The 22,702-nt window shown below is 45.4% G+C and overlaps 1 protein-coding gene across 1 annotated transcript in view; it reads left to right on the top strand.

The window, feature by feature from the left end:
• Positions 1-20,796, top strand: part of DNA2 (DNA replication helicase/nuclease 2) — a 39,644-nt gene extending 18,848 nt beyond the window's left edge. Inside the window, exons 9-21 of the mRNA XM_056113371.1 lie at positions 1,927-2,121; positions 3,240-3,470; positions 5,315-5,431; positions 5,516-5,625; positions 5,911-6,025; positions 7,965-8,184; positions 10,819-11,012; positions 11,469-11,558; positions 11,647-11,851; positions 15,310-15,399; positions 16,208-16,390; positions 17,620-17,766; positions 20,519-20,796. Coding sequence (XP_055969346.1) covers positions 1,927-2,121; positions 3,240-3,470; positions 5,315-5,431; positions 5,516-5,625; positions 5,911-6,025; positions 7,965-8,184; positions 10,819-11,012; positions 11,469-11,558; positions 11,647-11,851; positions 15,310-15,399; positions 16,208-16,390; positions 17,620-17,766; positions 20,519-20,587 — 1,966 coding nt within the window. The 3' untranslated portion in view covers positions 20,588-20,796. The remainder of the gene's footprint in view (positions 1-1,926; positions 2,122-3,239; positions 3,471-5,314; positions 5,432-5,515; positions 5,626-5,910; positions 6,026-7,964; positions 8,185-10,818; positions 11,013-11,468; positions 11,559-11,646; positions 11,852-15,309; positions 15,400-16,207; positions 16,391-17,619; positions 17,767-20,518) is intronic.
• Positions 20,797-22,702: the final 1,906 nt, after the last annotated feature.

Here is a 22,702-nt window from a genome sequence, read left to right as displayed (position 1 = left end):
ATTTTGGTTTCATTCATTTTGAGAGCCCAGCAAGCTACTGAGTATCCCGCCCACACGGCAGAGCCTGGCAAGCTCCCCGTGGCGTTTGCGATATGCCAAAAATAGTAACAAGTCTCACAATGGAGACGTTAAGTAAATTAATGAACAATGGGAGGACAGTGCTACAGTGCATTTTGGTTTCATTTTGGAGCTGTCCAGCAGTGCTCAGGGCCATCGGGTCTCTCCCCAGCAGTATCAGGAGCCCATCGGGTGCTGGAGATCGAACCTAGAGCCCTGATAGGAATTTTCTGCATTCTCCCTGTTTTTATGTTGTTTGTTTGTTTTTGGTTTTTAGGCCACCCCTAGTGGGGCTTGGGGCCATGCGGGATGCCAGGGATCAAACTCGGGTCATCTGTGTGCAAGGAAAAGTGCCCTTACCCTCTGTACTATTGTTTCGGCCCTTCTGTTGACTTTCTTTTTTTTTTTTTTTTTTTTTTGCTTTTTGGGTCACACCCGGCGATGCTCAGGGGTTACTCCTGGCTCATGCACTCAGGAATTGCTCCTGGCGGTGCTCAGGGGACCATATGGGGTGCTGGGAATCGAACCTGTGTCGGCCATGTTGGCTGCGTGCAAGGCAAACGCCCTACCTGCTGTGCTATCACTCCAGCCCCTTCTGTTGACTTTCTTCCAGTGACTTTTATTTCAAGAATTCCAGACTTACAAAAAGCCATTAATTTAGAACTGACAAGGATGATGACTAGTGTATGCCAAACTCCAGTTGTTTGTAGAGAGTCACTAAAGGCAGGGTGATACAGTATTGGGTTCTTAATGCATTTGTTTTATAATTTGGGGTCGGGGAGATAGCTCCAAGGCTTCGAGTGCTTGTTTTGCACCTGGGAGAACTTGGTTCCATTTCTGAAAGAGCCTGATTCCCTGAGCAGTTACTCTGGGAGTTACTCTGGAATCCCAAGCCAGGAATAGCCACTTAGGAATGCTGGATTTGGCCTGAGAAAAATATAACAGGAAAGCCATTTATTTGACTCATAAAATGCTGAAGTCTGGACTCGGAGAGATAGTAAATCAGGTAAGGCTGCATGCGGCTGACCTAGGTTCCATCCCTGGTATACCCCGTATGGTTCTCTGAGTCGTGCTGGGAGTGGTCCCTGAATGCAGAGCAAAGCCCTGAGCACCGCTGCGTGAGGCTCATAAACAAAACAAAGAAAATTTTAAAAAGTTGAAGTTTCATCGGTGTTATTAGTTGTGGAGGGTCATACCCAGTAGGAATAACCTCCTGGAGGGGCCCTGCAGGCAACAGTGTTTAGGAACCAGAAGGGCCATACTCGGCCTTTCCTAGAATAGTGCAGTGCTCGGGACCAAGCCCAGGACTTTGCCCATGCAAGACATGGGTTCTCACGAGCCTCATCCCTGATCACAAAATACCGAAGTGGTTTTTTTCTTCTTTTTTTTTGTGACAGGGGCCACTATGCTCAGTGCCCAGGAGTTGTTGCCGGTGGCGTTGGGGGGCCACATGGTGCTGGGAATTGAATCAGGGATGGCCACGTGCAGAGCGAATGCTTTTACCCTGAACTCTCTCTGGCCCAACATTCAAATCGTTTCATATTTCTAATTGTTTGGTTTGGAGTCAGATCCAGCAGTGCTCAGGGCTTACTCCTGGCTCTGCGCCCAGACATCATTTCTAGTGGGGCTTAAGGAACCATATGGGATGACAGGGATGGAACCCAGGTCAGCCACAAGCAAGGCAGGCACCTTGCCAGCTATACAATCTCTCCAATTCCCCAATGTTGAAATATTTTTGAAGAAAAACTTCTTTTAATAAATTCTGTTAACTATGATGAATGAACGTATAATTATTTTAAAAATAATTCATTTCAGAGCCAGCCAGTGAAATGTTTTATATGTATTTCTAATACGGAATTTTATCTTCAGAGCAATTGAACAGCAAATGGATGATCTCTTGGTGCCTATTGAGACGCTGCACAAAATTGAAGAAGAAACCCAGCATCTGAAGCTTATTCACTTGGAATATTTCCACCGCTGGTGCCTGATGTTAACCCTGGAATCAAAATCAAAGGACATTAAAAAGAGTCAGCAAAATATTTGGCTAATGCCTCCTTCAGCATCGTAAGTGCTCCATCTAGTATAACAATAAAACTTCAGTAGTTTGGATTAGCTAGTGGAATGTCATCTGGAATTCTGGGAAAACACATGTTATGTAGCTTGTTAAAAACCTGCGATTTTATAGATTCATGCCAGCTTGATGACTTCCAGTAAACTGTATCCAGTACCCGTTATTTTCATGAAGTTAAGTAATCATGAAGAAATATTTTTTTAAATTGTTAGTAAAATAAATAAATAAAAATTATTAGTAAATCCTTTTTGTCAATAGGAAGAATGTAAACTCAAGTGTCTCTTTTTGTGGGGGGCCACACCTGGAGGTGCTCAGAGCTTCTTCTTCGTGGTTCCTCTCAGGAGTCACTCTTGGTGGGAACTCGAGGGACTGGTTGGAACCAGGGCTGACTGTGTGCGCTGTCTCTACTGCCCCAGATTGTGACTCTTCTTGTTCGTTTTGGGACCATCGCCCGTAATGCTCAGAGGGTTGTTGCCATTCAGTGCTCAGGAAACCATGTATCGCCGGGCATAAACCCCTGCATGCAGAGCTTGTGCCCCAGCCCTCTGACTATCTCTCTGGCCCCACAAGTTTCTGAAATTTTTTCTGAATTAAAGCTAAATATTTAGTCATGCCTGAAAGATTGCAGATGCTTAATGCATATTAATTAGAAGCAGTAGAATTATCTATTTGCTTGGCATTATTTTAATACCAATAATTAAAATCCTCATGTCAACACTAAATAAATAGGCTGCTATTTTCTGGGCCCCAGGTTCCAGAAACTGGTTATTAGTTTGTCTTCTGAATGTTATGTGTATTTAGTGCAGGAGATGGGGCTCTTTCAAGGCCGAACGCACCAGTACCGACCTTGGTCAAAGCTCACAGTCTGTTGGTGCAACAAGCGGATTGGTCCTTAGCACTTCCTTTTGGTGAGAGACTATTTAAAAACCAGAATAAGTGATATTCCTCAGCCTTTCTAGCGCTCCCATATGGATTGTGGAAAATGTGAAAATGGTGGACTCCGTACTAGCATTCACACACTGAAGCATCAATAGAAAAAGTGGTTTTTGGGGAAGATGCTGACTGAATGTTTCCACCTGCGATATCCGTGGCTGCTGTCTCTCTTTCTCAGGGAGGAGAGTGGCAGCTGCGTTGGAAACCTGCTAAGAACAGAACACGTCAAAGCGGTTTGTGATGGACAGTATTTACATACGTTTCGCCGTGAAAATGGTGCCATGCCTGCCACAAACCTGATGGCCGGTGACAGAGTTATTTTAAGTGGAGAAGCAAGGACGCTGTTTGCTTTGTCACGGGGATATGTGAAGGAGATTAATGCCACAGGAGTAACCTGCTTGTTAGACAGGTACTCAAATGTTAACTGGGGTGGGAGGGTGGGATGCTCAGGGAAGAGGGAGTCACGGCTTTTGAGGATAATTTCCACATACCACTCATCTATTTGAAATGTGCAATTCTGGGGCTGGAGAGAAGTAGGGCTTTTGCCTCCTTGCATGCGGCCAACCCGGGTTCGAATCTCAGCATCCCTTATGGTCCCCTGAGCACTGCCAGGAGTAATTCCTGAGTGCAGAGCCAGAGTAACCCCTGTGCATTGCCAGGTGTGACGCCAAAAAAAAAAAGTAGAATTCAAAAACAAGTGTTTTTTAGGGTATTTGGAACATTCTAGTAGGTTTCTATTCTAGCCTTTTTATAGCATCAGGCATTTCTGTTGGGTATATTTGTTGTTATATTCTAGAATTTTTCAGCCACCACCACAGTCAGTTTTGGCATGCTTTTATTGCCTTATAAGTCGAGGCCCTCTACAAACACCCCTTTATTTTCTGACTTTCTCGATTTGCCTGTTCTGAACATTCTGTGTAGAAGTGATCATTCTTATGTGATTGGTGGATCACTGGCTTCTTGCAGTCCCCCTGATTGGGCTGGGGAGTGGTGAGATTTCGGTGGGTCATACCATGCAATCCCTAACGTGGAACTGGGCCTCCTGCATGCAGGGTGCTTACTCAGCTCTGTGAGCCGTCTCTTCAACCCAGCATCACTTTCTGAGGTTCATCTTTATTTATTAGCGTGTATTAGTACTTCATGTACTAATGGCATGGCAGTGCTCAGGGCTTACTTTGGGCACTGCATGAAGGGTTGCTCCTGACAGGGCCCTGGGAACCATATGCCGTGCTTGCGATCGAACCCGGACATGCACACAGCCTGATGGGCTATCTCTGCCCCTGTAGAGTCTCTGCCTTTTTCAGGAAACCATGTCTTGCAAAGCTAGTTTAATGACCTTGAGCTTTTTTTCACTGTAGTTCGTTGGTAAAGCATGTGTCATTCCTTGGCTTTGAATGGTAACCTAGCAAAATAGGGTAGCATTGTAGCACTGTCCTCCCGTTATTCATCGATTTGCTCGAGCGGGCATCAGTAATGTGTCCATTGTGTTGTTACTGTGTTTGGCATATCGAATACATCACGGGTAGCTTGCCAGACTTTGCCGTGCGGACGAGGTACTCTCGGTAGCTTGCCGGGCTCTCCGAGAGGGGTGGAGGAATCGAACAGGATAAAGTATTCTCTCTTTTTGTTTGTTTTGTTTCGTTTTTGGGCAACACCTGGCAGTGTGCAGGGGTTACTCCTGGCTCTGTGTTCAAGAATTACTCCTGACACTGCTTGGGGGACTACCTGGGATGCAGGGATCATACCCAGGTTGGCCACGTACCATGCAAACGTCCTACCGTACTGTACTACCTCTCCAGCCTCTTACGCTTTTTTTGTTGTTAGCACAGCGGTAGGGTGTTCGCCTTACAAGCGGCCAACATGGCCGACCCGAGTTCGATTCCTCCGCCCCTCTCGGAGAGCCCGGCAAGCTACTGAGAGTATTCGATATGCCAGACACAGTAACAACAAAGTCTCCAATGGAGACGTTACTGGGCCCGCTCGAGCAAATCGACGATCAACGGGAGGGCCTTTACCTTTTACCTTTTAGTCTGGGGCCACATCTGGCAGTGCTCCTGACTCAGTTCCAGGGGGTCACTCCTGGCGTGCTTCAGGAGGTTGTATGGGGTGCTGGCTGGAATCAAACCTGGGTCAGCCACTTGCAAGGCAAATAACTTCCCATCTCCCCATCCATTTACTATTTCAGATGACAGCAATTATTTCTCTTACAGATCACTATGTTAACTGAGTAACATTCGTATTTTGCTGTTTTAGGAACTTGTCAGTATTTCCAGAATCAACTTTGTTCAGAATGGACCAAGAAGAAAAGAATTGTGATATAAATACGCCATTAGGAAATCTTTCTAAACTGATGGAAAATACTGCTGTGAGGTTTGTAGCAGTGAACAGATCTGCAGTTGACCTTACTTCTCTCAAGGCATTTTATTGCTTAAAAACATGTGTTCTGTGTTTCAGCCAAAAGCTTCGAGAGTTAATCATTGACTTTCACGAACCCCAGTTTATATGCTACCTCAGTTCTGTTCTTCCACATGACGCAAAGGACACTGTTGCCTGCATTCTCAGGGGTAGGCCGTGGTCAGTGTGGCTGAGCCCATTCCTCTGTCTTGGTTCTGTTTATCATCGAAGCTCCATCACGCGTTCTAAGCCTGCTCTCACGAGTTTCATTCCTTTCCACATTGTTTATTTATATCCTTAGTCAATAATATTTTACTATTATTAAAAGAAAGTCAATAATATTTTATTACTGTGAGAAGGGTGTATTGAAAACAAGGCTGCTTTCCTTGGAAAATGGTTTATTTGCTCACTGATGTTAATACCTTTTTGTTTGTTATTTTAAAATTTAAATGTAGGTTTGAATAAACCTCAGAGGCAAGCCATGAAAAAGGTCCTTCTTTCAAAAGATTACACACTCATCGTGGGCATGCCTGGCACGGGAAAAACGACGACAATATGTACTCTTGTAAGGTTATTATTCTTTTGCTCCAAGTAAATACTGACGTTAGAGTGCTCAGCTCAGGATTTTTATTTCAAAGGGCTGAACTTTTTAGGCAGAACATCATTTTTTTGGGGGGGTCACACCCAGCGATGCACAGGGGTTACTCCTGGCTCTGCACTCAGGAATTACTCCTGGCGGTACTCGGGGGACCATATGGGATGCTGGGAATCGAACCCGGGTTGGCCGTGTGCAAGGCAAACTCCCTACCCGCCGTGCTATTGCTCCAGCCCCAGAACATCATTTTTTTAGGCAGAGGTAGGATACAGATGTCCCCAGCACTGCAGGGCCTGAGTGGCACGATAACCTCAGGCTCCACTTTGAATGCCCAGGGGTCACTCCTGGCAGAGCTCAGGGAATCATGTGGGATGCCGAGGATGAAACCCAGGTTAGCCGCATGCAAGGCAGTCACCCTGCCCGTTGTATTATCTCACTGACCCTGAAGTCTTGATTTCTTAGTTATTGGTAGGAGATCATTAAAGGTTGGGGGTGGGGAGGCAGTCACACAATTATGTTAGAGCCACATACTTTGTTTTGCTGCCAGGGATTGAACCAGGGGCCTCACAGTCTCTGATACACCCTGGGACGATGGAGGTTTTTTTTTTTATGGATTGATTTATTGATTTCTTGGGGTGGGGGTGGGGGTGTATGACGCTGGAGTTTTTAGATGTGAAATGTCTTAGATCACTCTTGCTAGTATTGTAAATTCTTGTCCTTTAAAAAATTCATAGGACCAGGGCTGGAGCAAGAGCACAGCAGGTAGGGTGTTTGCCTTGCACGTGGCTGACCCGAGTTCGAGTCCCAGCATCCCATATGGTCCCCTGAGCACCGCCAGGGGTAATTCCTGAATGCATGAGCCAGGAGTAACCCCTGTGCATCTCCGGGTGTGACTCAAAAAGAAAAAAAAATAATAGGACCAAAAACATAGCACAGGAAGTGAAGTGCTTTCCTTGCATGTCCATGACTCTGATCTCCAACAGCACATCTGGTCCTCTGAATACTACCAGGGTCACCCCTTAGCACAGAGCCGGGAGTAAACTAAGCATTGCTGATAGGGGCCCCAATTCCCCTCTCCACCAAAGAGATTGAATAAATTATGGGTCAGGGAGATGATTCAAAGGGCGGAAGAGCATACTCTACATGCCAGAGTTCTAGGTTTGATCTCTGGTGCCACAGGGTTCCCTGAGTACTCCTGGAATGATCCCTAAGTAGCAAGCCTGGAATAGTCCCTGAACACTAGCTACTTTGGGGATCAAAGAGAGCTCAGTTGACTCGAGTAAATGCTTTGAATGTAGGAGGTCTGAGTTCAAGCCCTGGCATCCCATGTGGTACTCTGAGCACTGCCGTGTTGCCCCCCTCCCCCCAAAATAAACCTGAACAATACTCCCAGGTTTAGCCTCACCCTAAATGAAAAAGAAAATTCTGTAGCGACTGGGGATGTGACTCAGTGGTATTGCACTTGCTTTGCGTATTGGAGGCTGCGGATTCCTGGCTCTTCTTCACGGTCCCCTGAGCACTGACAGCAACAGCCCAGATAGGAACAACCAAAACAGGAGTAGCCCTGAGCACTGCTGGATGTGACCCCAAAACCAAAGAAAAAGTGTATAATGATGATTTAGTAGGGTTTTTTTTTACTTCAGTAAAGTTTCAAGTAGTTGATTCACACTGTTAAAAGCTGATATATACTTATTATATGAATATATGGTTCTTTTTATGGAATATTAATATATTAATAAAGTGCTATTGCCATTTAAATTTTTATAAAGCATTTTTACTTTATGATTTAAAAACATGTCCCATGCCTTAGCTTTTAAATAAGCTTCCTTTTTAGTGTTTTCGTTCTTAGTGGAAAATAGAAACATGTTCAAAATGAGCCGTAATTTCTTTTCTCTTATTTATTATTTAGGTAAGAATTCTCTATGCCTGTGGTTTTAGTGTCTTGCTGACCAGCTATACACACTCAGCTGTTGACAATATTCTCTTGAAGTTAGCCAAGTTTAAAATCGGATTTTTGCGCTTGGGCCAGACGCAGAAAGTTCACCCAGATATCCAGAAGTTTACAGAGGAGGAAATTTACAGAACCAAGTCCATTAAGTCCTTAGCTCACCTGGAAGAGCTCTACAACAGTCAAGTAAGTACTGCGGTTGTATAATGACTCTTTCAGGGCCTGGCGGATTAGCCCAGGAAGAGCACCGCCCTTGCCACCTTGCAAATGTAAGGTCTCGAGTTCAGATTCCTGGTGTTCCGCATGTGTCTAGCTTGATCCTGACAGATCTGCAACCTGTGTGGTCTCCGGCATCACAGGCCGTTTCCAGCCACATGGCATTGAGACTCGTGTTGGCCCAGAAAAGCAGCGTCACCCTGGTGAGTGCTGCACCTGACGTAGTGGTCACAGCCAGGGGACTGTGACCAGTGAGAACATTTGTGAGCAGCCAAGTCATGCAAGCACACACTTGCGGATTGTTTGATTTGGGGGCCAGACCCAGCGTTGTTCAGGACTTACTCCTGGCTTTGTGCTCAGAGGTGACTCTTGGTGGGACTCCCCTGGGCCCCTTGAACAGTCACACTCACACACACATTTATGTGTGACAGCCATCACTTGTGCCTCAGCTATGAGTGAACCCAAAGAGCGCGGGAGCAAGTCCCACAAGCAGACAGTGGGGCACCCCACCACTGGGAGCCCAGACACCACTGCCGGGCAAGTGTGCAATCTCCAGTCCAGACCATGGCTGCAGGCTGGGAGAAGAAACACGCTCTGCAGCCTGAGAGAGGGGAGGAAAACAGCACGAGGAAAATGATGCATTTAATTGTGTGTTTTGGTCTGCACCGCACACAGCTTAGCTTACTCCTGGCTCTGTGCTTGGGAATCACTCCTGGTGGGTCTGCAGAGACCATCTCTGGTGCTGGGGATTGAACCAGGGTTCAACCTCACAGACTGCCTCGAGGCCTTACTCATTTTTTTTTTTAAATTTTATTGAATCACCGTGAGAGAGTTCTAAGCGTTCATGTTTGGGTTACAATCACAGAATGATCAAACACCCATCCCTCCCCCAGTGCACACTCCCCACCACCAATATCCCTGGTATAACCCCCCCTTTTCCCACCCTCCCTCTGCCTCCATGGCAGACATAAAGGTAAAGGTAAAGGCCCTCCCGTTGATCGTCGATTTGCTCGAGCGGGCCCAGTAACGTCTCCATTGGAGACTATTGTTACTGTGTCTGGCATATCAAATACTCTCGGTAGCTTGCCGGGCTCTCCGAGATGGCAGACATGATTCCCCAAAATCTCTCTCTACTTTGGGGCATTATGGGTTGCGGTACAGACCCTGAGAGGTTGTCATGTTTGGCCCTTTATCTACTTTACCCATTGTGCTATCTTTCATTTGCCCCCAGCAATGTTTGAACAGTCGCATATTCCCAGTTCCCTACTTGGTCTTATGAAATGGGAGTGCAGGTGCCCACTCAGCCTTTGCAGCTTCAGTGGGGTGGGGTTGCATTTTTTCCCTCTGAGTTTTGACGACAGTAGAGTATTTATTATAAAAGGTAAAGGTAAAGGCCCTCCCGTTGATCGTCGGTTTGCTCGAGCGGGCCCAGTAACGTCTCCATTGGAGACTTTGTTGTTACTGTGTCTGGCATATCGAATACTCTCAGTAGCTTGCCGGGCTCTCCGAGAGGGGCAGAGGACTCGAACTCGGGTCGGCCATGTTGGCCCCGTGCAAGGCAGACGCCCTACCGCCGTGCTATCACTCCAGCCCTTAAGTAAAGGCCCTCCCGTTGATCATCGATTTGCTCGAGCGGGCCCAGTAACGTCTCCATTGGAGACTTTGTTGTTACTGTGTCTGGCGTATCGAATACTCTCGGTAGCTTGCCGGGCTCTCCGAGAGTATTATAGAACAGCTTATTTTTGGTGGTGAGGGGCGCATGGGAAGGGGTTCCACTACGCCTTTCCCTTCCTGTTCCCTTTGGGCTGGAGCAGTAGGCTTTTGTTAGATCCTTTTGTTCGTCTGTAGGCACTAATCAGGCTTCTTCAGCTCTTACCCTGGGATATGCGCACAGGAGCAGAGCTGGGGGACCTACGTCCTGTTGCTCGGGTCCCAGGGTTCCTAGTTGATCTGACTGTCTTCATCTTTAAAGTCCTTCTAGTTCTGTATATAACGCTCATGTATTTTGGGTTGTACTTGGTGGGATGAGTAAAAGGAAGTATTACAGGATCTCGAAAGTTAAGTCAGTCAGCTTCTGAAAAAAAAGTGTTCATTTATTGCCTCTTAAATGTCTTCGATTTCCATCTGGAAATATCCAAATTTGAGCATTGTTTGTAAGAACTAGAAAATGTGTTTGAGTTTTTTTTTTTTTACTTTATAGTAAAGGGGCTGGGAATGTAACTCAGCAGTAGGGCATTTGCCTTGTGTGTGTGAAGTCCTGGGTTCGCCCTGGCATCACACCACCCTCCTTCCCCTAAAAATCAGTTTCACAGTTGAAAAAGTTTTTTTATTTGTATCCTGTAATCAGTGTTTTAGAATTAAATATCATGAGGATTTTTGCTATGGGAACAGAGAATTATTTTTTTTTATCTCTTGACTTAAAAATGGAAGAAGTATTTTGTTGGTTTGGAGGGGTCACATCTTACAGAGTTTAGGAACTACTCCTGGGGCAGTGCTCAGGGGACCAGGCAGTGTCAGGCTCTCAAATGCAAAGCGCATGCTCCAGAAGTATATTTCTTTGACTTGTACAATGATGCCATACTTTCCTGTTTTCTTTCCTTTCAGCTTATAGTCGCAACGACATGTATGGGAATAAACCACCCAATATTTTCTCGTAAAACTTTCGATTTTTGTATTGTGGATGAAGCGTCTCAGATTAGCCAGCCCATTTGCTTGGGGCCCCTCTTCTTTGCCCGGAGATTCGTGCTGGTGGGGGATCATCAGCAGCTCCCTCCCCTTGTGCTGAACCGGGAGGCAAGGTAGGCGGACGCTGCGGTTTCCGTTTCTAGGATTCTTGTTTGTTTTGTTCTGGGGACCACACCCGGCGGTGTTCAGGGCTGACTCCTGGCTCTCTGCCCAGGGACGTGGTCCCTGCTGGGGTTCAGGGACTGTTTAGGATGCTGGGCATCAAACCCCAGTCAGCTGTGGGCGAGACAAAGTACTTGCTCTACTGTCACTCCCGCTGTCCCTTGCAGGGCTTTTTTTTTGCTTTTTGGGTCACACCCGGCGATGCACAGGGGTTCCTCCTGGCTCTGCGCTCAGGAATTCCTCCTGGTGGTGCTCAGGGGACCATACGGGATGCTGGGAATCGAACCCTGGTCTGCCGCGTGCAAGGCAAACGCCCTCCCCACTGTGCTATTGCTCCAGCTCCCCTGGCAGGGCTTTTAAGGGACAGTGTCAGTACACTGACAGACCTGAATTCGATTTGTTGACAGAGATCTCGGCATGAGTGAAAGCTTATTCAAAAGGCTGGAGAAGAATAAAGACGCTGTTGTACAGTTAACTGTGCAGTACAGAATGAACAGGTAACTGGTAATTTGTAACTGGTCAGCTGTGGAAGATTTTCAAGTTTCTTTTCATCTGCCTAAATTATTTTTTTTGTCATCTTTGTAGTAAGATCATGTCCTTAAGTAATAAATTGACATATGAGGGGAAGCTGGAGTGTGGATCAGACAAAGTAGCTAATGCAGTGACAAACCTTCCTAACTTGAAGGATGTGAAACTGGAACTGGAATTTTATGCTGATTATTCTGAAAACCCTTGGCTGGCTGGAGCATTTGAGCCAAACAATCCTGTTTGTTTTCTTAATACAGATAAGGTAAGACACTTTCTATTTTTCTGTATTCGTCCTATTATTGAAATTCCACAGTTTCCAGTAGTGAATGCTTCTGGAGAGCTTGAAAACCATGGTGCTTCAACACAGGATAATCTTACTTCTCCCTGTATATATTTATTCTCTTTGGGAGAAAGTTTATTCTGATGAATAATGTGTCAAAATGGACTTTGAAAAAAGTAAAGCTTGAAAACTAAGTTTTAAGTCTAATTATACTTCCTAGAAATTGGCAGTGATAGCGTGTAGTGCCAAGGATTGAACCCAGTCACATCACAGCATGCCCTCAGCTGTTGAGCTACCAGTCAGTCCTTGGGTGATCATGATCACGATCACGATCATCCTGTTATCCATCAATTGCCTCGATCAGGCCCCAGTAACGTCTCCTTCGTCCTAGCCCTGAGATTCTAAAAAGTGCCACATTCAAGGCTCTTTCAGGGTTAGGAGAATGAGACCCATCATTGTTTCTGGTATTTGGCATATTGGGTACGCCACGGGGAGTTTGCCAGACTCTGCCGTGTGGGCAGGTTACAGTCGGTAGCCTGCCAGGTTGTCCACTGCATGTCCCTGGGTGACTGCTTTTATAAACCGTCACTCCTGTTTATTGGCTACAATTTATTGTTGACCTTCCCAATGATTGCTCAGACAGTTTTTGCAACTCACATTTTGTGTTTTTGGGTTCACACCCAGTGATGCTCAGGGGTTACTCCTGGTTTTGCACTCAGGAATCACTCCTGGCGGTGCTTGGGGGACCATATGGGATGCCGGGGATTGAACCCAAGTCGGCCGCGTGCAAGGCAAACGCCCTGCCCGCTGTACTACTGTACTGTATTGTACTACTGTACTGTACCCCAGCCCCTCACATTCCTCTTTTTTTTGCCTTTTGATCACACCAGGCAATGCAGAGGGGTTCTTCCTGGCTTTGCACCCAGGAATCGTCCCTGGCAGTGCTCAGGGGACCATATGGGATGTCTGGGAATCGAACCCGGGTCAGCCGCGTGCAAGGCAAACGCCCTACCTGCTGTGCTATTGCTCCAATCCCATCCTTTTAATACTAGGATTTTGAATACTTAAGCAGCCGGAGAGGTAGCTCAAAGGGCTCGGCTCATGATTTGCATAAGGGAAGCCTGGGTTTGGTCCCCACTATTGCATGGTCCCTTGAGCATAGAGCCCATGATCACAGCCAGTTGTGGCTCCCAAACAAGCAAAAATGAAAACAGACATTGAAAATAAAAATAATAATAATAACAATAAAAATAATAGTAATAAGGTTACTTAAGGTTGATAGAAGAGCCGAATAGCCTTTGGAGAGTTTTATCAAGTTTAGCAGAACCTGGACAGTTTTATCTGCTTAAGTTTTTGTATAGGGCTGGAGCGATAGCACAATGAGTAGGGCATTTGCCTTGCGCATGGCCAACCCGGGTTCGATTCCTCGTCCCTCTCAGAGAGCCGGGAAGCTCCCGAGATTATCCCGCCTGCACGGCAGAGCCAGGCAAGCTACCTGTGGCGTATTCGATATGCCAAAAACAGTAACAACAGGTCTCACTTCATGTTCCTGGAGCGAGCAGACGGCATTGGGCTGCATTAGCACAGGAGAGGGAATGGTCCACGGGAATGGAGCCGTTACTGGTGCCTGCCCGAGCAAAATCGATGAACAGTGGAATGACAGTGTGACAATGCAGTGCAGTTTTTGTATAAAAGATGCAAGAGAATAGGAAAAGCACAGATCTTAGTGCCAGATTGATTGACCCCTAGAGCTATTATTACTAGGTTTGGGGAAAATTTCTTATCTCTCCTGGTCTCTGACAAACAAAATTGGAGGTAACAAAATATGGTATGTGAAACTCCACGTGTGCTGATAGATTTTGGTCTCAACTGTAGTAGTTTAAGGTGAGCTTTATCTGAGTGGCTTTCTAAAAGGTGACTTAATACCATTTATTCATATTGATTTTCTCCATTTTATTTATTTATTTATTTTTTAATGCAGGAGTATTGCTAATTATTCAGCCATTGTTTAGGCTGATTGAATTGGGCATGAACTCCACCTTGCTTTTTTTTCCCCATTTTTTATAATTTTATTTATTGAATCACCGTGAGAGCAGTTACAAAGCTTTTGGGTCTAAGTGTCAGTCATACAATGAAACACCTGTACCTTCACCAGTGCCCATTCTCCACCACCAAAAACCCCAGTATAACCCCATTCCACACCCTGCCCCTACCTATGGGGCAGATGATTCTCACATTACTCTCTCTCTACTTTGATCACATTCAATATTTCGACACCAGACCCACCATTATTATTTGAGATTTTACCCCAACACTCAACTCTGCTGAAAAGGCAACAGTAGACAATTGGTGTTCTATTGCTGGTTATGAATAATATATGATGTCGCGTGGCTGCAGTAGGGCCATGTGATTTTGAAAATCTGAAATTTTAACACTTAAACCTGGAGGGCTTTCTGCCAAAAGCCACTGAGTTTCAAGATTTGCTCCAGAGTCTCTGGGATCATGGCTATTGAGCAGCTTGATCAGGAACCAGAGAGGCCATTCGTGGGCGATGACTTGGGGTCTCGTTGGGGTGGGGAGGACAGGCCCGGCTCCACCCCCATCCTGTGAGGCCCAACAAGTTTCGTCACTTGGGGCCCAAGCCTGACTGTCCAATGGCCTTTGGAGGATGACGGCCACCGAGCCACCAAGGGGGAGCAGGCGGAGGGACAACGCCCTTTCCCCCCTGGAGTGGCCCGGCGACAGTAATCTACTGCGTGGTCCGGACGCATTTCTGCCAAAAGCCGCTGGGTTTCGAGATTTGTTTCTGAGTTTCTGGGATCATGGCCGTTAAGCAGCTTGATCAGGAGCCAGAGAGGCCGTTCCTGGGCGATGACTTGGGGTCTCATTGGGGTGGGGAGGACTGGACCGGCTCCACCCCCATCCCGTGAGGCCCTGCGAGTCTCATCACTGGGGGCCCAAACGTGACTGTCCAGTGACCTCTGAAGGATGGCAGCCACTGGGCCGCTGGGGGGAACAGGCCAAGGCAGGAAACCTATTCCCACCTGGGTTGGCCCAGCACCGGTAACCTACTGCAGGGACTGGACGCATTTCTGCCAAAAGCCGCTGGGTTTCGAGATTTGTTTCTGAGTCTCTGGGTTCATGGCCATTAAGCAGTTCAATCAGGAACCAAAGAGGCCTTGCCTCCAATTATATAGCTGAGCCGGAGGTGGTTTGTGGTGGTTTGTTTCTCTGTCACGTACCTAACTTTTGGCCCTTGACTTTCTTGGTAAATTTTGCCCCAAGTTTTTGGGGTCTGGCCAAAGGCACAGCAGCAATTTTGGGGTATCTGGAAGTCTGAAGGCGCCCTCAGGCTGCTGATGCGCTCGCCTCTATGCCTGTGTGCTGACTCTCACTCCAGAGACTGGCTTATAAACTGGCTGCTTATTTTATTTATTTAGGTTCCAGCACCAGAACAAATTGAAAAGGGAGGTGTGAGCAACATAACAGAAGCCAAACTTGTAGTTTTCCTGACTTCAATTTTTATCAAGGTAATTGAGAATATCATGAATTTTGATAACGAATTCATATTTAGTTGTAGAGTAATAGGATATTAAAGTGCTGGCGGGGAAGAGAACTCAGGCACTTCCTGGGCATTGCCAGGTGTGGTCCCCAAATTCCCATCTCTCAAAGAAAAGTCAGAGTACAAGAAACTTAAGATTTGACCTTGGGGCCAGACAGAGTACAGTGGGTAGGGCACTTGCCTTGCGTAAATCTGACGCTGGTTTGAGCCCCAGCACTCCACATGGTCCCTGAGCACTGCCACAAGACAACAAAAGCCAAAACAAAAACATCTGGCCTTAATCCTTACTAAGGTGAGAGACATAAAGCCTACAGCCTGTTTTATTTTGAGAAAGTTTATCTAAGATGCAATTTTTCATAGTGACATTTTTGGGTCTTCACTTAGGAAACTTTTTTGCAAGCAAAATTCTTATTGTTAAGGCAGAATTGTAGTCAGTATAATTGGGATGTGAAAACCTCCCTGTGAGGACGAGCCGGAAGTGAAGTGTGTTGTTACTGTTCTTTATAATGGCCCTGTTTTAGTGATGCACCAACCTTTATGCCACCCTGAACCTCTAAAGATCATGGGATAGATGATTTCATCTCAGAAGTACGGGTATAGATTTATAGCAGATTCAGTAACTAGTAGTAGTAATACTAGTTCTTAAAAAGACCTATTGTAACTTTCACTCGGGCACGGTACATAGACATTTAGTATGGTAGATTTAGTAAAAAACAATGAAAATCAGGAATTTTTTATTTTTAAATTGTGTCTTTTAATGTTTTTATTGTCTGTAGGCTGGATGTAATCCCTGTGATATTGGCATCATTGCACCATACAGGAAGCAACTGAAGATCATCAATGACTTATTGGCACACTTGTCTCTTGGGATGGTTGAAGTTAATACAGTAGACAGATACCAAGGAAGAGACAAAAGTATTATTCTGGTCTCTTTTGTTAGAAGTAATAAAGATGGAACTGTAAGTGAATTGTACTTCCTGTTTGTTCGGAGTCTTCTCGCTTTAATTATTAAAGCATAAAATGTATTGTCTTAATTGGTTTAAAGTTTAGAGTTCAGTAGTATTAAATCTATTAACGTGGTATATATATAACAGTCTCCAAAACACTTTCACTTTGCAAAACTGAATAGTTTCAGGAATAGTTTCCATTCCCCCCACTTCCCAGCATTTGGCACTCACTGTTTTATTTTCTATTTCCATTAATATGATACTTCTATGTGCATCCTGTTAGCGGAGTCAAATAATAATTTTCCTTTTGTTACTGGCTTATTTTTTCATCCCCTTCCCTTTATTGTTGTTGATACTGTTGTTGCAGTGACCAAGGGTTGCATACACCCTCTTGTACTCAGTTTTGAACCTCTCTGACAATTTTTTTAGTTTTCGTATTTGCATATGCTAATAGATATGAATCAGCATTTATATTTTCATTTTTTTTTCCAAAAGTTAATTATGTATTTATAACTCAATGCTAGACTTTCCTTTTTCATCTTAATAGCTTAGAAATCTTTCCATGTGAATACAGAGAGTTTTTTTTTCTTACTGTTGCATAGTTTATCTGTTATACATACATGTCATGGTATAATCATCTTTCTCCTGAGTCTGACTTTTTTGTTGTTGTTGTTTTGTTTTGGCTACACCCAGCTGTGCTTGGGGCTTTCTTGACTCCATGCCCAAGGGTCACTCTTGGCAAGGCTCAGGGGCCCAATAGGGGGCTTGGGGTTCTGGGGATTAAACTGAAGTTGGTCACGTGCAAGGCAAACGCCCTTCCCATTGACTCTCTAGCTCCTATTATAAGATTTAATTACTGTTAGAAACAGTGTTACAGTGGGTGAACATGGTTCTTCTTTTTATTATTGCACTACTTATTATTTGAAATTATGACTGATTTCACACCCAAGATAAAGTATTGGAGTTGACACTAAGAACAAGTTTTTCCAGTTGTCTGGAGCTTTAACTATGTTGACAACTCATTTTTGCAGTCTGTGGGCTTTTGTTGTTGTTTCGTTTTCTTTTGGTTCTAGAGTTCAAACTCAAGACCTTCTATATAGGAAATCTGAGCTATTCCCCCAACCAACTCACAATCTGTTTTCAAAAGAAGGAAAATGGTTCAAATAGAACGTCATGGTTCATCAGAACAATCTCAAATACATAGGAAAACTGAAATAATTGAAAATTGCATTTCTTTACAGATTGGTGAACTCTTGAAAGATTGGCGACGTCTTAATGTTGCTATTACCAGAGCCAAACATAAACTGATCCTCCTGGGATCTGTGTCTTCGCTCACCCGCTATCCCCCTTTGGAGAAGCTTCTTCATCATCTGAACTCAGAAAAACTCATATCCTTTTTATCTTATATGGGGTCACATTTGATTACACCTCTGTTGTTGGTGTTAGTTAGCTTTGTGGGCCACACCTGGTAATCTTCTGAGCTTACTTCTGGCTCTTTGATAGGAATCAGTGTTGGCAGTGCTGCCGAGATCATTTGGGATGCTGGATTGAACCCAGGTCAGCTACTTGCAAAGCAAGAGACAGTGTTACAGTGGGTGAACATGGTTCTTATTTTTATTATTGCACGACTTGCCTTATCCATTGTCTCTCCAACCCCTTGATTGCATTTTTTTTCTTTTTGGGTCACACCCAGCGATGCACAGGGGTTACTCCTGGCTCATGCACTCCGGAATTACTCCTTGGCGGTGCTCAGGGGACCATATAGGATGCTGGGAACCGAACCCTGCTCAGCTGCAGGCAAGCAAATGCCCTTCCCATTGTGCTATCACTCCAACCCCTTGATTGCACTGTTGAGAATAATGCATACATTAAAACTCAGTGTCTTGGGGCTGGAGCAATAGCACAGCGGGTAGGGCGTTTGCTTTTCACACGGCCGACCCGGGTTCAATTCCCAGCATCCCATATGGTCCCCCAAGTACCGCCAGGAGTGATTCCTGAGTGCTGAGCCAGGAGTAACCCCTGAGCATCGGCTGGGTGTGACCCAAAAAGCAGGGGAGCGGCGGGGGGTGGGGAACAAACCAAAAACAACTCAGTGTCTTGTGTTTTCCATAGACTAAATTCAGAAATCTGTGTCTCTAAGGCAAGAGAGAAAACAATTGACAGGAAGTACTTTTTTTTTTTTTTTTAGGATTTTTTTTTTTCTTTTTGGGTCACACCCGGTGATGCTCGGGGGTTACTCCTGGCTCATGCACTCAGGAATTGCTCCTGATGGTGCTCAGGGGACCATATGGGGTGCTGGGAATCGAACCTGTGTCCGTCATGTTGGGTGCGTGCAAGGCAAACGCCCTACCCACTGTGCTATCGCTCCAGCCCCAGGAAGTACCTTTAAGCAAAAATAAAGTAATGAAGGTCATTACAGAGGAATAATTCATGAGTGAGAAAGGGCCAAAAAGGGACTTAGGAACAAGGCAAATTTTTCTTAAAATACATACAGGAAAGTTGGTTATTCCAAATTTATGATCCTTTTAAAATTCAGGATGAGAAATTACATTTTTAAAGTGACAGATGCCTAGGAACAAGTGAAGTCCGTCTTACTGGTAAATGCAGTGTAAACTTAGCTGCCAACATGTCAGAAAAACGCATGTGGAATGTGTCACCTGTACTGGCTCATCCCTGAGTCAGTAGACTGCTCCCGTGATTAAAAATCAAGAGCCGCAGCTAAAGCAAAACAATAAATAAAAAGTCACAAATGTCAGATAATATAATTTTGGATATCTCTTAAATTACATTTATTTTGGATTGGAGCAATAGCACAGTGGTAGGGCATTTGCCTTGCATGCAACTCACCTGGCTGACCCGGGTTTGATTCCTCGCCCCTCTCGGAGAGCCCAGCAAGCTACCGAGAGTATCTCGCCCACACGGCAGAGCCTGGCAAGCTCCCCGTGACATATTCGATATGCCAAACACAGTAACAAGTCTCACAATGGAGACGTTACTGGGCCTGCTGGAGCAAATCGATGAGCAACGGGTGGACAGTGCTACTATGCAGTGCTACAATGTTGTATATTAGAATGACTTGTACTTTTTACTCTTTTAATTCATGAAGGACTTAGGCTTTGTGAAGGATTTTTATGTTTTGAAAACCATTTATCATCACCTAAATTACATGACATTCCTTTTGACAGACAAAACATAAACGAGATTCTTTTTAAAAAAATCCAAATTTTAAAACCTACTTATTTGTTTATTTGGGCCACACCCAGCAGTGCTTAGGGCTACTCCTGGCTTTGGACTCAGGGATCGCTCCTGGTGGGGGTCATAAGGAGTACTGATGATTAAATCTGGGTCAGCTGCATGCAAGGCAGGCACCCTACTCACTGGCACTGCATGGATCCCTGAGCACATCTGAGCACCTCTGAGCACAAATAAATAAAATGTGTTTTATTTTTGAAGTTTTGACATCAAGAAGAATGAAAAACACTATTGGATTTTATACTTTCTCTGTTCTTTCTTTTGTTGTTTTTCAGCCACACCTGGTGATGCTCAGGGGTCACTGCTGGTTTTGCATTAAGGAGTCACTTCTGGCGGGTTCGGAGGACCAGGTGGGGTGTCAGGAATTGAGCCCAGGTTTACCACGTCCTAGGCTTTGCACCTGCTGTACCATCGCTCTGGCCCCTGGGTTGCATTCTTTAGTTAAACCTTTTCTTGTTTTTAGGGCCCCACCAAGCAGTACTTAGGGCTTATTTCTGACTCTGCACTCAGGAATAACTCATGGTGGTGCTTGGAGCACCATATGGGGTACCTGGCATTGAACCCGGGCCAACTGTGTTCAAGACAAGTGCCTTACTCTCTGTACTATCTCTCCTGCCCCTGCATAACTATATTTTTAGAATTGGAGTCATGGGGCTGGAGCAATGGCATAGTGGGGAGGGCGTTTGCCTTGCACGCGGCCGACCGGGTTCGATCCCCGGTATCTCATCTGGTCCCCCGGCACTGCCAGGAGTAATCCCTGAGCACAGAGCCAGGAGTAAGCCCTGAGTATCACCAGGTGTGACCCCCCCCAAAAAAAAAATTGGAGCTATAAGTATTTTTGTGAAATTCCATATTGTATTAAAATATATCTTCCTTAACTTATTTTACATCATTGATCTGCCACCAGGAGAACAAGATAGTCTTTGTCACATATTGAGTGATTCTCAAAGAAGTTAATACCGTGTCATCCTTGAGTTTCTCTACTAGTGTGGTGGTTCTTTTTTCTATTGTCTATTCATAATTTGGATGTGCCATAACTCTGCCTGATTAGAATGTGAAAGTAACTTTTAATCAAAGGACATGATATGAAGTAAGCACACTCTGTTAAGAGTTCAGGTTATTTATTTTTTATTTAATTAAGGTATATTCTTTTTGAAGTTCTTTACCCATAATAAAATTTAACTTAGTAATTTTGTTTTTCAGTTCAGATGTATCCAAAACTAAACTGAACTTTTCTTTTCCCCAACTGTGTTTTGGTGCTACAAAAGTTTTCCTGCTACATCGAACTAGACTAGGTGCTCTAAATGTGTTTTTGTGCAACCTAAAAAGATCCTGATAAATTTTGACCCAGTTTAACTTTGGGCCTGAACTTTTTTGGGGGAGGGGGGTGTCATCCTAGGCAATGCCTAGGCGTTCCTTAGGCATACTCCTGGCTCTGCGCTTAGGAATGACTCTTGGTGGTGCTTTGGGGACTCTAATGGATGCTGGGGATCTAACCTGGGTTGGCCATGTGCAAGGCAAACCCCCTGCCAACTGTACTATCACTCTGGCTCCCAGTCCTGAGCCTTAACTTTCTTTTTTCAGTTCACACTCAGCAGTCTTCAGGGTCTATTCTTGACTCCATGGGTGGGGTTATGTCCTGGTGCCCAGAGGAGCATGTGGTGCCTGGGGCCAAACCTGGGTCCTGAGTGCAGAGCATGTGCACTCAGTCTGTTGTACTTGCTGTCTCTCTCTGGGCCCTGAGTTTAACATTTTAGAAATAAAAATTTCAAAACAAAGTTTTGACTGGGGATGTGGGTCTGTGGTAGAGTATATGCCTCACATGTGTGATGCCCTATCTGGGTATGAGTCAGTGCACTTTTAAAAAAGCTTTTTTTCCCCCCAAGATTAATTTTTTTCCCCATATTTTGTACATTTAAATAATTGGGTATAGATTCCACTTTTCAGGGCCCAGCAGACAGTCAGGGACCCATGCAAGGGCTCTGGGTCAGATCCTGGCATTGCATTGTTCCTTTCCACTCCTCCCTTTAGCACTACTGGGTAAGGCCCTGAAACCAGAAAAAAAAAATTTCTTTTGTTCACAGTCTTTTTAATGTTAAGAAGGGGGCCCGAGAGATAGTATAGCAGGTAGGGAGCTTAACTTTGCATGTGGCTGACCTGGGTTCAATCCCAGGCACCCCAGATGGTCCCCTGAGCACGGCCAGGAGTGATTTCTGAGTGCAGATCTGGGAGTAACCCCTGAGCATTGCCAGGTGTGGTGGAAAAAACAAAAACAAAAAGAAGAAAGTATGTATTTTGAATTCCTCATCCAAAATCTGTTTTTGATTTTCCTTCTTTTTGTTTTCTGCTGACCATCTTGAAGTCTGGTCTTTCAAGTTCTGATATATTAATTTCTTGTTTGCCTTTTGGTGGTGTTGGTTTGGGGCCTCAAAGGGCAGTGCCCTGGGGTCACTCCTGACAGTGCCTTCTGGGACGGCATGTGGTGCTTGCAGAAGAGGCAAGCGCCTTCCCCTGTGCTCTTGCCAGTCCCCTCTCCGCCTCATTTCTGGTTCCTCTTATTCTTCGACCTCAGCGTTCGGTGTCTGATGTTGAAGATCTCGGTCTCAAATAAAATACGCGTCGTCCTGTGAGGTTTTGTTTGCTTATGTAACGAATCAAGAGGCGCATCCTTGTTTCCACCTGTCCGTTCTCGAGCCCTTTGGCTCCGGGTCATCCCTTTTCCTCTTCTCTATGAAAAGACGTCTGTCAAACAAATCACCTCAGAGAAACGACGGGTCTGTGCTGGAGACCCTTCCTGAAGAACGATCCCGCGTCGCCACCTCCTTCCGGGGAATGTTTCTCCTCTCCCAAAACTGAGGACTCAGCCTCACTTCCGGCTCCCTCAGGCGTTTTTACGGAATGACGACTGGGGGCTGGAGCAATCGCAGGGAAGGGCGCTGGCCTTGCCCGCGGCGGAGCGGACCCGGGTTCGATTCCCGGCATCCCGTGTGGTGCCTGGAGCACCGCCAGGAGGGATTCCTGAGGACGTGAGGCAGGAGGAACCCCCGAGCATCCCCGGGTGTGACACACACA

Source organism: Sorex fumeus, unplaced genomic scaffold (genome assembly GCF_029834395.1).
Source record: "Sorex fumeus unplaced genomic scaffold, SorFum_2.1 ptg000020l, whole genome shotgun sequence".
NCBI classification, from domain to species: Eukaryota; Metazoa; Chordata; class Mammalia; order Eulipotyphla; family Soricidae; genus Sorex; species Sorex fumeus.
Note: the sequence above shows the minus strand (reverse complement) of the source record. Positions and strands in the feature narration are given on the sequence as shown.